At 34.9% G+C, this 14,110-nt stretch overlaps 2 protein-coding genes across 2 annotated transcripts; one reads left to right on the top strand and one right to left on the bottom strand.

Annotated features, from left to right (window-relative positions):
* The first annotated feature begins 359 nt into the window (after positions 1 to 359).
* Positions 360 to 2,305, top strand: LOC109215740. The gene has a single exon (XM_019379855.1). The coding sequence runs from the start codon at positions 481 to 483 to the stop codon at positions 1,471 to 1,473; it is 993 nt and encodes a 330-aa protein (XP_019235400.1). The 5' UTR covers positions 360 to 480; the 3' UTR covers positions 1,474 to 2,305.
* Positions 2,306 to 3,093: 788 nt separating this feature from the next.
* On the bottom strand, positions 3,094 to 9,245 carry LOC109215739 (probable protein S-acyltransferase 22). Its single transcript, XM_019379854.1, has 9 exons — positions 8,568 to 9,245; positions 8,320 to 8,433; positions 6,834 to 7,226; positions 6,421 to 6,489; positions 6,238 to 6,309; positions 5,639 to 5,767; positions 5,000 to 5,080; positions 4,741 to 4,923; positions 3,094 to 4,159 (listed from the first exon to the last, which is right to left on the bottom strand). Exons 1-9 carry the CDS (start codon positions 8,607 to 8,609, stop codon positions 3,365 to 3,367), a joined length of 1,878 nt encoding a protein of 625 aa, XP_019235399.1. The 5' UTR covers positions 8,610 to 9,245; the 3' UTR covers positions 3,094 to 3,364.
* Between the last annotated feature and the right edge of the window lie 4,865 nt (positions 9,246 to 14,110).

The raw sequence follows: 14,110 nt of genomic DNA, 5'->3' as shown, positions 1-14,110 counted from the left end.
CAAATTATTTTAAAATAAAAACGTGTTTGGTTTAACTTTTACACAACAAATATGATGATCCATCAAGATTTAATGTCAAATTCTGAAGATTCGTCAGGACTAATTGTCAATTCTGGCTAAATATATTTTTTAGTAAAGTAAGTGTTTAGTAGAACACCTTATGATAATACATCATTTTTTCCAGCTTATGATAGTACTGCACCTTATGGACGGATTACTAGTCATTTATCTACTACGTACGTGTAATGTTATTTTTATGTCGAGTAGGAATTAAATAATCAGAATTAATTAGAACCACAAAATTAATTAATTAATGTAACTAAAATAATGAAAATTTAATACTACTACATCAAAATTATTCCCAACCAATGCGGTCAACCAAAGGATTTCCAATTTTAGAATCACACACAAGTCCTTTCTAAATCTACTCTCTCACTCTTTCTTCTGGATTCTTCATCTTCTTCATCCTCATATTTTCCAATGTCTGCAAATACACATAATACCCTCAACTTATGGGGCGTACTCTCCGAATCAAAGCGCATAATCAATGTTCACTCTCGCCATTTCTTAGCTCTTTCAGTTCTCTTCCTTTTGCCTCTCTCTTTCTCCCTCATCACCTACCCTACTCTTCAAACTTCTCTCTTTCAATCCGGTTTCACCATCTTCCCGCCCGAAAACACCCACCTTTCAGCTTTCCCAGATAACCCGACCCGGATTCTTATTCCCCTTGTATTCACTATCTTTGCTGTTCTTCTTTCAGTTTTAGCTATTGCTACAATCACCTACAGCACTTTTCATGGGTTTTATGGTAGACCCGTTAAGCTTGTTTCATCAATTAAATCAGTTTTATTTTCTTTTTTTCCTATTATTTCGACCCTTTTCATTTCAAATGCTATTGTTGGGTTTATTACCATCTTTTTTGCATTTTTCTTGGTGTTTGTGGTTAAGGGGTTGGAGTTTCTTGGACTAGAAATGGGCTATGATTCATATTACTTCATGGGCTTGGTTATTTGTTTCGGTTTAGTGCTTGTATTGGTCTTGATTTGGCTGCAGGTTAATTGGTCATTAGCTTATGTGATTGTTGTAGTTGAATCTAAATGGGGTTATGAACCTTTAAAAAGAAGTGGTTATTTGGTTAAGGGGATGAAATTGGTTGCTTTATCAATCGTGTTGTTTTTTGGGGTTTTAATAAGCTTATTGGTGGTTGGTTGTTCGAGTTTTTTGGTTACTTTAGGTGAGGCAAGTGGTAGGTGGACAAGTTTTGGTGTTATATTCCAAATGGTAGTGAGTTCAGGATTTGCAACTCTGTTAATGCTTCAGAGTCTTGCTGCGAACGTAGTGTTGTATATGTATTGCAAGGCATATCGTGGGGAGCTAGCGTTTGAGATCGCGGAGGAGTTTGCGAGTGAGTATGTGTGTTTGCCTTTTGATAATGAGAAGGTTCCTCATCTTGTTTGTGTTGTTCAAGATTGAATGTGCCTAAGGTCAGTGAGATTGTTAGGATGCCACATTTGGTAGTTTGGAGAAGTAGTGTTTTAGTTTTAGTCAAAGCATGTATATAGTTTCTTGTTTGTTAGATAAATGATGGAAGATGTGTGCTACTTGTTGGCAATGTGCATCTTTCTATGTAATAAGCTTAATGCTGATGAATTTTCCTTCTAGTTTTGCCACTTCTCATGTATCATCCTAGTATGAAATGTGAAGTTAGGTTGAATATTATGTCCAGCTTAGCTGCAGTGGTGTCTCGTTACCTTGCTCTTGAGACTTGTGAGATCCAACTTGATTTGAAGTTGTGGAACAAATAAAGTGTACATTGAATCAGAAACAATTGAAGGGGAGCCTCCGAGCCGTGGAAACAACCTCTTGCAGAAATACAGGGTAAGGTTGCCGCACGCATAACAGGAGCTTAGTGCATCAGTATGTCCTTTTAGTGAATCAGTAACAATGAACTATGTCCTTGAAGCTATTTCTCTTCCATGCGAATTGATCCCGGATGAAATCATGTTGCTTTAATAGTTTAAGCAAAAAGAAGAAAAATTTAAGTTCAGAGCTTCTACTTCTGAATACTTATGCTTATATTGGAATGTATGTAAAATTGGAGATGGTGGTTTTACTTGCATTTATATGATATAAGGCCAGTTGCAAAGTGTGTATGATGAGAATATGGGATGATCTGCCTTGAGACTAACAAGCTCTTTAGGAATTTGACAATGGTTCAATGTAAAACAATGAATATGTCGTTGCATATGTCTCATTGCAAGCGCATATATGAAAATTTCTCTGCCATTTGGATCAGAGATTTATAGAGGAAATTGAGTTTTAAATTCCCAAAAAGGTATGACTATATAGTCGAAGTGAATTGGCTGCGCCTAAATTCATCTCAACAGCTGCTAATGTGGCTACAAAGTTATTTCTTGGGAAAGTTCCAATCTAAAATAAAGAACTCATACTATATAAAGCTACTGTAACAGGTGATTTCCAGATGGCTAAGGTGAAGAGAAGAAAATGATAGAGAGATTACAATGTAGTGCTCACTTAACCTATGTACTATCTGATAAGTCGAGTCTTATGTTAGTCATAGAAAGACAACACATTTTGAGTGTGCTTCTTGATTTTAACCCCTTAAGGTTTTTCTTCTTAGCGGAAGTGGATCTGCAACAACCATGACTTAGGTCACCGTTGTCGGAAATACTCACAAAGCAAATGAATCCCCTGTCCACAACTCCTCCAAACCCTAGCCGTTCTATTATCATAAAATAATAATGCTTCTTAACCACCCATAATGGTATTTATATAGGTTAGCTCTAAGGCTTAACACGCAGGAATAACTAATTGGACCGTAGATCATCTAGCACCCCTTATGGGTGGACCAGACCCAATAATGTTTTCCAACAAAAGACGAGGCTTGCCCATTAGGTAAAAGCACCTCCACCCACGACCGTTAGGTCCTGGGTTCAAGTCACCTGAAGGGGAAGTGTGAAAACACTATAGATCCTCCTAAATTGGGAGGGATTTAAAAAGAAATAAGAATACTTGAGGCAAGCAAGAGAACCCAGTGGTTTCTCCATAGAACATTGAATGAACACCAAAAAATTGCAACTAGAATTCCAGCTTCCAAATGATAGCAGCCAGAAGTAATCATTGAATGCTGCATTAAAGGACAAGAGAATGATATAATCTTTTTCCACTAAACATTTACAGCACTTCTCTCACCCAAAAACCAAAAATTGAACTCAATGGCCAATGGAACAGACCAAGTTGAAGGTATATACTACTGGACAAACATCATCAACAAATTAAGAAATGTCAACAGATCATGTAACTTCAACAGCTTACACAAGAATTCCGAGTATGTTTTCGAGGCTCAATGTTTCCTGATGTTAGCCTGGCTTGATGAAGATGGTACCATCAATCTTCTCACTCGATCATCTTGTTGATCAGAGCCAAAAAGAATACTACTCCACCTTGTTGACCTTTGCACAATTCGAGTAGGCACTCGATCACTATCCTCTCCACCAGATGCCTCGTATCCATCACTAGTCGACCTAGACAGTGGAGTGTCCTTCTGAAGAGTCATCCCAGATGATAGGCCCACGAAGCGTGTAGCTTCTTCAACTCCTGATGATGACACCCGCAGTGGGTGAATGTCAGGAGAGTCCAAACTACTCTCGGGGGAAGAAGCAGCAACACCACCTGAGCTGGAAAGTCCTCGGCTTGTTCGGAAATCACTCCGTGCTTCAAGCTGAAGTGGAGCCAAACTACTTGATGTCTCGGACATGATAGCATTTCTACTGTTTTGAGCTATATCACTAGGAATTTTGCTCAAGTTTTCAAAGGGTAGCTCTGTGGGGAGTCGAACACGTTTACTAGCTCTCCTTCTATTGTTATCAGGCCTAGGCAACATGCGACGACCACTACTTCCTAAACTGCTATTTGTTTCAAGGGTGTAAGGTTCTTTGTTTCTCACCACTGGCTGGAGAATTTTGGATTTCTTCCTCGCTTCAGCAGCAGCTTTTGAAACATCCTCTGCATTCAATCGTGCCAGCGTCCATGGACTGATCTTCACAGCAGCTGGATTCCTTTTCTTGATTGGTTCTTCTGCCGTTGACCTTTTACCAAGTGAACTGACCGATACAGTGTCAGGAGCAACCACGTCATACTGCAGGGAACCACAAAAATTAAATGAGAATTAACATCTTTTATTCATATAAAAGCGTTAAGCAAACACTGTCCATCTCAACTATAATCAGACCATATGAAGTCCTACATTTTATTTCACAAACTAGACAATCCCTTAACCATTGTAACAACCACGCAGCCACGCCCAAAACTGTTCAAGATTTGCTATCGGTCAAAGTGGATTACTATCCTCATGAAAATAACTTAGCAAGAACTCCATGCTGATGCTGATAGCAAAAGGTTCTATTTTTTCTAGAAAGCCATAGTAATTTTGACAACACTAGAGTCAAAATCTATCAAGCTCAAGATTGAACATACTAGCTCTAAGGAGTCCACTTTGAACAACTCCTCTTCGGAAGCAAGCAAAGCATTGACCACACTTCCGGGTTCAGTGGAATTGAAGCTAAGAAGGTTGAAAGTAGGAACTACATTCAAATCTTGATTTAACTAGAAGAAAATCATGAATAAGCACCAAAAACTCGATAAAGTGCTGCTAACACCATGACCATTTAGTGCTACTAAATTCCAGAAATTACTAATTGATTCCTAGTTAAACCATACCTGATCCTCAACAAAAAGGCGAGGCGGTGTGCACCATGCTGCTCGATGGAAAGTATTGAAGGAGCTTGCACTGCTTAATCCAGTCAAGGAGCTGACAGTTGACATTTGAGGACTTTGCTGACCTGCAACTCCTTGTTGTTCTTGATCTCTGAGAGCAATGATGTAGTCATAGGTGCTAATTCCCTGTTGACAAAGCAAACATACTGTCAGCTGATAAAAGAAGCCATATGATAGGACCACCAGATGACGAAATGCTAACCTTCTTTATGAGAAGTATGTGAAAGAAGAAAAGTTGAGCAAGTGGGAGGGTTGCTATCATCGCCAGTATGGTACAGACTGCCTGGTACATGTATAACAAACATCAGACACATTTGAGAGATAAAATTATACAAAGACAAAAATGTTTTCTTTTACAGATAAAAACAAAAAATTAACTTGTGTGGATTCCTAATGTTGAAGACATAATTAAGCAAATAAAAAGTGCGCTCTCCTGATAACATAAACTTTCAGATGATATGATCACACAATTTAATATTGTATTAGAGCAGACAGGCGTTCTGGTTTCAAGTCTCACCAGCCACTGCCACCTATTACCACAAAGAATTTGCACGTGCTTGGCTCATGAAATAGAATCAGGTCCACATGTAAGGAGGCATGTTGAACTGTTGAAGACATAATTAAACTAATAAAAGTGTGCTCTCTCTAACAGCTTAAACTTTTGGATAAGATGGTCAAACACTTCAACACCCAATTTTTATTTCTAACGCAACTCAATATTGGTATGAACAGTTACTTCTTTTTCTGCTTACTACTCCCTTTCCCAAAATAAAACTATAAAAATGGCATGAAGGAATATGGGGTCCTCACATAAAGGCAAAATGTAAGAATGTATACTCACCACCACAATAACAAAGGGAACGAGGGAGAAACTGCTTCCCAATTTGGAGGTGATTTCCGCAGAAAATTTCTTCTTCTCGATGAAGCAGTAGATCAGTACAAAAATTCCAGTTGACCACTGAAGTATAAGCTGCAATCTCAAGTCCAAAGCGCACAAACCATGTATAGACCTGTCAATAGTCAATTAAATGGAAAATGCACAAATATGAAATGTTTAATGTCTGGGGTGACTCCGACTGTGGGCAAGTTTTCTTCAGGAAACAAGGGAATAGAAAAAGAATCTTGGACCCAACATGAGAGGTTTTTCTATGACAGTTTGCAAGCGGGTCAAAACGGGTATGCAAATAACCAACCATCCTCCCTCCCACATAACGAAAAAGAAGTAAAGGAGAAAGGGGGCGAGGAAGGTCGAGGGAAGGAGAGATAAAGGAAGAAAGGACTGATTTAAAACCGAAGATGCTATTTAAATTTAGAGGAAGCGGATACACCTTCAGATAGAAGACAATAATTTACTAGCCTGTGAGACTCATCACCTAATTTAGAATTCTTTAGAACTGTGTGTAAGCGCGCTTAAAGCTAGCAAAGAGTGCTTGATCATACCAGGAGGAGCGCAGAAACCATGAGCGTAAAGAACTTGCGATAGTTCCTTTTACCTATGCAGTTGTTCAGCCACTACAGAATCCAAAGAGAAAAACAATTAGGAGGTTTTTACATATATGTAGACACGGACAAGCATCTACGCAAGATGTAATATGTTTCAGACCACTCAAGTTTGTCAAATACCCTGCAATGATGATCAAACTGATCTACGCACTTGTCGCATACTCTACAATGCTTGCTGTATTTAAATACCTGCAAGTGTCATCCAGCATTGAGTTATAACTTGTGAACATATATTCCAGCAATCTATCTAAAATAGGAACAGCTATATCAAGCTAAGCATATCCGTTTTAAACAAAATCAGTTTTACACCTGCTAATTTTAACAAAAATGTTTCGACTTCATAATTACAGGCAATTCTGTGACCCAAAAAAATAACTTGTAGGTGCTTCTGTTGTTAGGAATTGTATTCTTGTTTTACGGGAATTTGATCTTGTATTACATTTAAACCATTTTTGCAAATGTATTCTCCCTTCAGAAAATAATAGTGCTTCAAGTCGAAGCATTAGAAAAGTAATGGATGTGATGTTACGCACCTCTACTTCGCACAAACTGCAGTAGAACATGCCATCTTCACTCAACTGTTGCTGAGAAGATTCTTCATGTCTACCTGTGCAGTTGCAGATAAGAGCACATGGTAGTAGCGCCAACAAGCCTCTTCGATGAGTAGCTGCAATTTTCTTTTGAGTTGCATTGTGATCTGCAGCTGGTTCAGCTCCTTTATTGCTTTTTACAGATGCATTTTCTCCAATTGAAGCAGCATTAGCGTCCTGTATAGACGAATTCGTCTCACACCCTAATTTAGATTCTTTAAGTTGAACTTGCTTTTTGTTGTGTAGCTTCTTAATATACTTCTTGGATTTAAAAACTCCTGGATCAGCAGGATCAGCACCAGCGCACCAGATATACAAGCCAAATGCACTTATTATCTGGAGAAAACAAAAGGATCACGTTACCAGATGCCAACAAATGAGAACATACATGGCGCAACGGCGAAAGTTTCAATTTTCAAAAGCATTCACATACCAGGTTGTTGAGCATGTATTCAGGTCATGAAAGAAATAGTTATCACCAATTTCATTGAGTAACTTTTCGACATTCTGTAAGTTAACCAGTAATAGCAAAATCTAGTACCTTGTTGAATTCTTCTTAATTAAAAATCAATATTGTCATCACTGCTAATGTACGACACAAAATAGTTCTCTGCTAAGGCAATTTCTCAGCTGCAGTAGGTCCTGAACATACAAAATTTTCAATCACGGCAGCTCAACACGACTTCTAGATTAAAGAGAAAAATGAGATTTTTCTAATACAGAGTCCAACCCACTCCAAACAGGGGCGAAGCTATAGCTGGCCAGCACACTTCGCCGAAATATTATACTGTTATAGGGTAAAATATTACTTGTTATTGATAAAAAAAAAAATAGACTTTGAGAACCCTTGCATAGCTCACTGGCAAAGAGTGTTCAAATCTGAACACCCTTATTAAATATCCTGGCTTCGCCACTGACTCCACAATATCAAGTTTAGTATCCAGCTCTGAGGCGCACCTGAGTCTTGGGAATGTGTTCAATAGAACCCTTCATTTTCAGCACAGATAGTATATATATGTGAAAACCCAAAAAAAATACTAGAGTTCTGAACCCATATCATCAAAGAATTAAGAACCTTGAACCTACTAAGTTGCTCAATTAAGTTTAAATTTTAGATTCGCCTCAGCTTGAGCTGTATCAAGTAGAACTGCAGGGTCTCCAAAACTATGAATATTTTAAGTCATACAGAGATAACTACCTAAAGAAAGGAAAAGAAACTAAGTATGGAAAAGCAAAAGAACATAAGGTATTTATCAAATCAGAATAGAATGTAGAAAGTACAATGGAACACATAGAGGAAAGATCTGTGACACTAGTTCACAATCAAGAACCAAGAGACAGCTAAAAGATAGATCTGAGTTCTTCATTGCCTTGACAAAAAATACAGATACGAAACAAAAGAAGGCAACAGAATTCCAAGATGACTTACAAGAGGAGTATAAAGCCCCATGACAATATACTGAAACAATTTCTTCCCCACAAAAGGTGCAAAGAAAACATAAAAAGCAAATCCCAATGCCAGAAATACAGCAACAGCTACCACCTGCAAAGATAAATACCTTAAATCAAACACATTTTGCAGAATTCCCAAATAAGAAAACCAAAACTAAAATGTACACATAAATAGAACCCTTTACCCCCCCCCCCCCCAAACACAAAAGGTGAAAAAGTTGGAACCTGGAGAGGATGATAAGGAAGTTGCCATCCATGTTTCCTCATTGTGCTGATTGAATGTAGCAGCCAACAAAAAAGTTTTCAAGAAAATGCAAAAGGGGGGAGAAAAAGACTTGATTTTTAATCTATTTCTTTTCTTGAATCTCTTTTTCTTTCAGCTCCCCACATTTTTCAAGGGAAAAAACAAAAAAATCAGGTGGTAAGGGGAACCATTCACTGTATATGTTTCATGAGATATGAAAATTTAAGAAATGGGAAGGGGAAAAAAACAAGAAAGCTACAAATAAAGGAAGCTCAAAGGGAAACAAAATACATGTTTGACTGACAGTGGAGTGTGGGGAAGGAGTGAAGGGATATGGCTTGATTGCTATAGGTAAGCTTTTGTCTAGTTCACTCAATCATAATCCACAACCCCATAAGCACAATGAGGTTGAAGAGAGATAAAAGGTAAGAGCTTTGAGTCTTGAAACAAAATGGGCACTCATTATTTTCCTCTATTTTACTTCTCTTTATTTTTCATTTTATTTTTTATTTTGGTTTTCTTGTCTTCTTGGGAAGAGAGAGGTCTATTACAGTGATTGATCTGTAGGTGCTGTAACTGATGAGAGAGAAAGAGGAAGTGAGAGATCAAGAAGAGAGAGAGAGAGAGAGAGAGAGAGAGAGAGAGAGGCATATGCTGCTTTTGAAGCTTATTATTACCTTGCCAACCAACACAACCTGCTTTCACTTTTTCCATTGTTTCTTGCATTTGCCTTTTGCCATAGGCAAAATCATGTGTCACACAAGAGGCAACATTAGCCAGTTGTATTTCTTTTTTTCTTTTTTTTTGAACGAGTTTAAGTTTTATTCACTATTGTTAAATCACTTAAAAAGGTAATTATAAGTAATTTTATTCAACAATGGAATTAACTAGAAATAACTCATAATCTATTCTCCTTCGGTCTTAATTATCTATCGTATTTTTATTTTACATGTCCCTTAAAAAAAGTAAAAAATATTCTTTGACTATTTTATCCTTATTTATGTCTTATTGGTATTTGAACTATCATAATATTATCCCATAATTGAGGTATTTATAGTGTTCAGAAATAATTACTACTAAGGGTAAAATAAAAAAAGATAATTAAGTTTGTCTTGAACTTCTAAAATAACAAATAATTTGGGATAACTATATTTAGAAATCGCGAGAGATAATTTGAGACGGAGTATTTCCTTTGTTTCAAAAAGAATGAAAATCTTACTATCTAAACATTCAAACAAGGCTACTTTTACCCCTTTTTTGTGAATAGTTTCTAAATATGTAGATTTTATTTCAATAAACTTAAAAAAATTATTAAAAATTATCTATTTGACCTCATACTCTGAAAATGTTCCACTAAATTAAAATAGAGAGAATTATATAACATAGTACATTAAACTATATTAATCATGTAAAAATATTTATTTTGTCGTCAACATATATGATTCAAATTCTTTTGAATACCCAAACAACCCTTCATTTATGGCTATTTAACACTCACTCTACTTCTTTTGTCATTCTTGGTTCTCTCTCTTTAGTCTTGTCTATTTCTATGGAACTTTTGTCCAAAATGGTCCTTGAAACTTTTTCACTCTTTATCCATTTATTTGAAAATACTTTTCAATATTTCCTATTCTCTCTCTTGGTGGGAATTAATGGGTACAAGTGTAATTTAAAATTGTCAGTTTTATGTTTTTGTTTTTTACTACAAAAATAGATTTGAAGGTTCATGTGAAGTTCACTAATTTGAGAACTTGGTAAAATACATATAATTGAGCAAAATGTATAATTAAAAGTTTTTGCTCATAAACCATGGTAGGATATATAGTACTGTTACATAAAACAGTTGAGAAAAAATGTACTCTCACTAATTGTTTAGATGATAATATTACATTAAATATGTAGGTTAAGCACTCCTTTTGGTCCACTTTAATTAATGTTTTTGTTATTTTCACACATATTAAAAAATATATATTTTAATATTAATAAATAATTAAACTGTCCGTATTAACCTTTACTATTTCCTTTAATTTGTTCATCATAAATATTACAGATACTTCGAGACTCTTTACTCCAAGTATAACTTTGGAAGAAAATAAATTAATTTCTCCGTGACATATGAAAAAATTAAATATTATGGACCACAAAAAAATAATTAAAGTGAACCGGAGGAAGTAATAAATTGAGATGAGAAAGTGTATTAAATAACTACAATTAAGTGGTAATAATGTATGCAAACACATACTTCCTCCGTTCACTTTTACTTGTCTATTATACTAAAAATATATTTTTACTTTTACTTGTCCACTATACTAAATTAAGAGAAATACAATCTGTTTTCCTGTTTTACCCTTATCATTAACTACTCATTTTCCAAATCATTTCCCAAGACTTTTGCAAATGCTATCATTATTGTGGATGAAATTATAAAATGCATATGTTATTTATTGTTTCTTAAGGGACGTGAAAAATTCAAAGTGGACAACTGAAAGTGAACAAAGAGTAATATACTCATTGAGTTGATACAAACCCAGAGTGTGAATAAGATTTAAAAAAAAAGAAAAAAAAAATTACTACTCCCTTTGTTCTTTGAATGTATTTTGATTTTTAAGCTCCTAGATTGACATGAAAAGGCAGGATTTATTACATGCTAGTATTTAGAAGCATTAGAAATATAGCTAATAAAAGAATAAAATCTTGGACCTCTCATTAATACACTTGAAATTGAAAAATGGAGTAGCTAAGCCTAAGACCAAAAGAGAATGAACTAGTGATCTAGTGGCTTAGCCATGTGTTATTAGTGGCCTAGGTCTATTGCTATGAGTTGAAAAAAATTCATACCAAATTGGCCTATGAGACTATTATGCTCAAAAATTTAAAGAAATTGATTCGCAAATTGAAATTGTTAATGTGGCAATTTTAGTAGTATGTTCGTTTATTTTGTTTATCACTATTTTTTTACTAGTCTGTTTTAAAAAAGAATGTCATATTTTTATATTTCGTGAATGAAAACTTTTATAGTCACACACGTATTATGATATATTTAAGAACACTAATTTCAAAAGTTTTATAGCTACATAAATATTATATTCAAGACCACGAGTTTTGAAAAATGAATTTATTTCTTAAACCTTACTATTTAAATGTCAAACAAATTGAAACGAGTGAAGGGAAGAATTTAAGAATACAAAACAATGCAAATAGTCAACAATAGTTAGAAATTGCTAATCCAACAACTACCTGCTCTCGTCTCTTTTTTCTTTTCCTCCCGTCATCAATTTAACAAACTCTTTAAAATGGAATTCCAAATTTAGTTAATGCCAATCATTTTTAATTAAAGAACCGAATTTAAAGTTAGTTAATGCCAATCATTTTTATGTTCTTCTAAAATTCTCTCTCTATTTATTTTCTAGTACTGAGAATTATTATTTTTTTTAATTACTATTTATTTGAATTTTCAATATGCAATTAAAATGATGAAATACGACGGTATATAAAAACAATAGAACTTTAAAGTTACATTATACAATTTGCTCTATTCCAATTTGTTTGGCATCATTTGTTTGTCGAGAATCATGATTAATTTTCATACCTAAATCAAATTAATTATTTCATATTTTGGATTGAAAGAAACTGAAATTAGAATAAATTAAAATTAATTTAGTTTATATCAGTCTCACATCGCGTGGCAAAAATAATAAAGAAGTCTTCTTTAAACCCTAATACCACCGTGGTATTGTCGTCGATCTAAAATGAGTGCTATTTTAATCAAATCAATTTGACCCAAAATAAATACCATCTTAGGAACCAAAAAACATTTATTATATTTTTCGAATCTATCCTTGCTCCAAAAATTAAAGATCTCTACATTTTAATAAGTCTAAGGAAAGATAAAGACTTATTAGAGGAGAAAAAAGGATAACTTAATTGTATAATTCTTAGGATTAATTTTAGGCAAAATACATAATCTACCCATCAAACTTAGGACCAAATCCCTCTTACACACCTGTTGAATACGGGTTTTATTTTACACACCAAACCTTTCAAAAGTGTGTCAATTACACACTACTTTTGACCAGCCTCTGGGGCGTGTGAAACACGACCAGTGGGCCGCGTGAATAGTTACTTTCTGCCTTCACTGACTAATTACAACGGCTATTTACTAAAATTTGGGCCCATTTTCTTTAACCCATTTTCTGCCCCAATTCTTCATCTCCCTCTTATTTCATCTTCTTCTTCTTTCAAGGAACCAAACAATGTTCTGAACCAAACAATCTTCTTCTTCACCTTCCACAACTAATATGAGAATTGACAGAAGAATGATAATGGGCGTTAGGGTTGTTAAACCCTAAAATTACTCCTGATGAAATACCCAAATAAACCCTAACTATTTCGACCCACCCATCCAAATCAAAAGGGTTGAACAACCTTAAAATGTGAATACTAACCTGAAAAACTGAAGAAGAAACAACAACAACCAGATGTCTTCTCGTCAGATTATCTTCATAGTTTTAGGGATGAAGAACAGGACTTGAAAAATGGGTTTATGTTTGTTAATTTGGTCGTGTAGGTGTTTTTAACTTACCGGGTTGGATCTTTCATGGGTCGGAATTAAGATAAGGGTCGGATAATCTATTTTAATTATAAAGAATCGTTGTTTTTTTTCTAATTTATAAAAGCGCGTGTATACAACGCATTAAATATTAAAGGGGCTGGTCAAAAGTAGTGTGTAATTGACACACTTTTGAAGGTTTGGTGTGTAAAATAAAACCCGTGTTCAACAAGTGTGTAAGAGGGATTTGGTCCTAAGTTTGATGGGTAGATTATGTATTTTGCCTTAATTTTATTAAACTATTACTACTTTTTATGGGTATGTCAAACCTTAAGCAACACTTATTTTGAATAAAAGCAAGTATAAATTAGAGGTTAGATCTTACCGTCATTCATTAAAAAGAGTCATCTAAACGTAAACGAACATATTGTCGAATCAAAATTCATATATAATTCTATTTTGGAGTAACAACTCAACTTCTCCTAAAGCCGAGGGTCTTTCGAAAACAGTCCTCTGCTTTCTTGAAGGTAGGGATAAGGTCTGCATATATATTATCCTCCCCTGACCCTACTTGTGGGATGACACTGAGTCTGTTGTTGTTGTTATTATTGTTTTTGTTGTTGTTGTTTAGTATTCTCTCCAGTAATAAGTGACTTTTTGCCTTTGACACACCCTTAAGAAAATACGAACTCCTAGAGAAAAAAAAAATATGTATTCACTAAATTACCCTTAATTAATTATTACCTTGACACATTAGGATATATAAATAAGGGCAAATTTTAGAAAAAATAAAATATTCCTTCTTAATTATGTAAAAATGGACCAGAGGGAGTAACAACTTAAACTTCGAGAGGCAAAAGCATTGGCGGATCTACATGGAACTATATGGGTGCTTAAGCACCCATTGTCTTTGACTATAATTAGTAGATTTACATAGCAATTATCAAATTTTTAAGATAAGTACCGGGTGAGCAC

This window comes from Nicotiana attenuata, unplaced genomic scaffold, assembly GCF_001879085.1.
Source record: "Nicotiana attenuata strain UT unplaced genomic scaffold, NIATTr2, whole genome shotgun sequence".
NCBI lineage: Eukaryota > Viridiplantae > Streptophyta > Magnoliopsida > Solanales > Solanaceae > Nicotiana > Nicotiana attenuata.
The sequence above is the reverse complement of the archived record's forward strand: the minus strand, read 5'-3'. Positions and strand labels throughout refer to the sequence as shown.

Excerpts from the sequence above, each read along its gene's own strand:
- LOC109215740 (XM_019379855.1), top strand. The coding sequence starts at position 481 with ATGTCTGCAAATACACATAATACCCTCAACTTATGGGGCGTACTCTCC.
- LOC109215739 (XM_019379854.1), bottom strand. The coding sequence starts at position 8,609 with ATGAGGAAACATGGATGGCAACTTCCTTATCATCCTCTCCAG. Across the intron at positions 8,434-8,567 it reads TTCCTTATCATCCTCTCCAG|GTGGTAGCTGTTGCTGTATT; the intron begins GTTCCAACTTTT and ends TTATCTTTGCAG. Across the intron at positions 6,490-6,833 it reads GCAGTTTGTGCGAAGTAGAG|GTATTTAAATACAGCAAGCA; the intron begins GTGCGTAACATC and ends TGACACTTGCAG.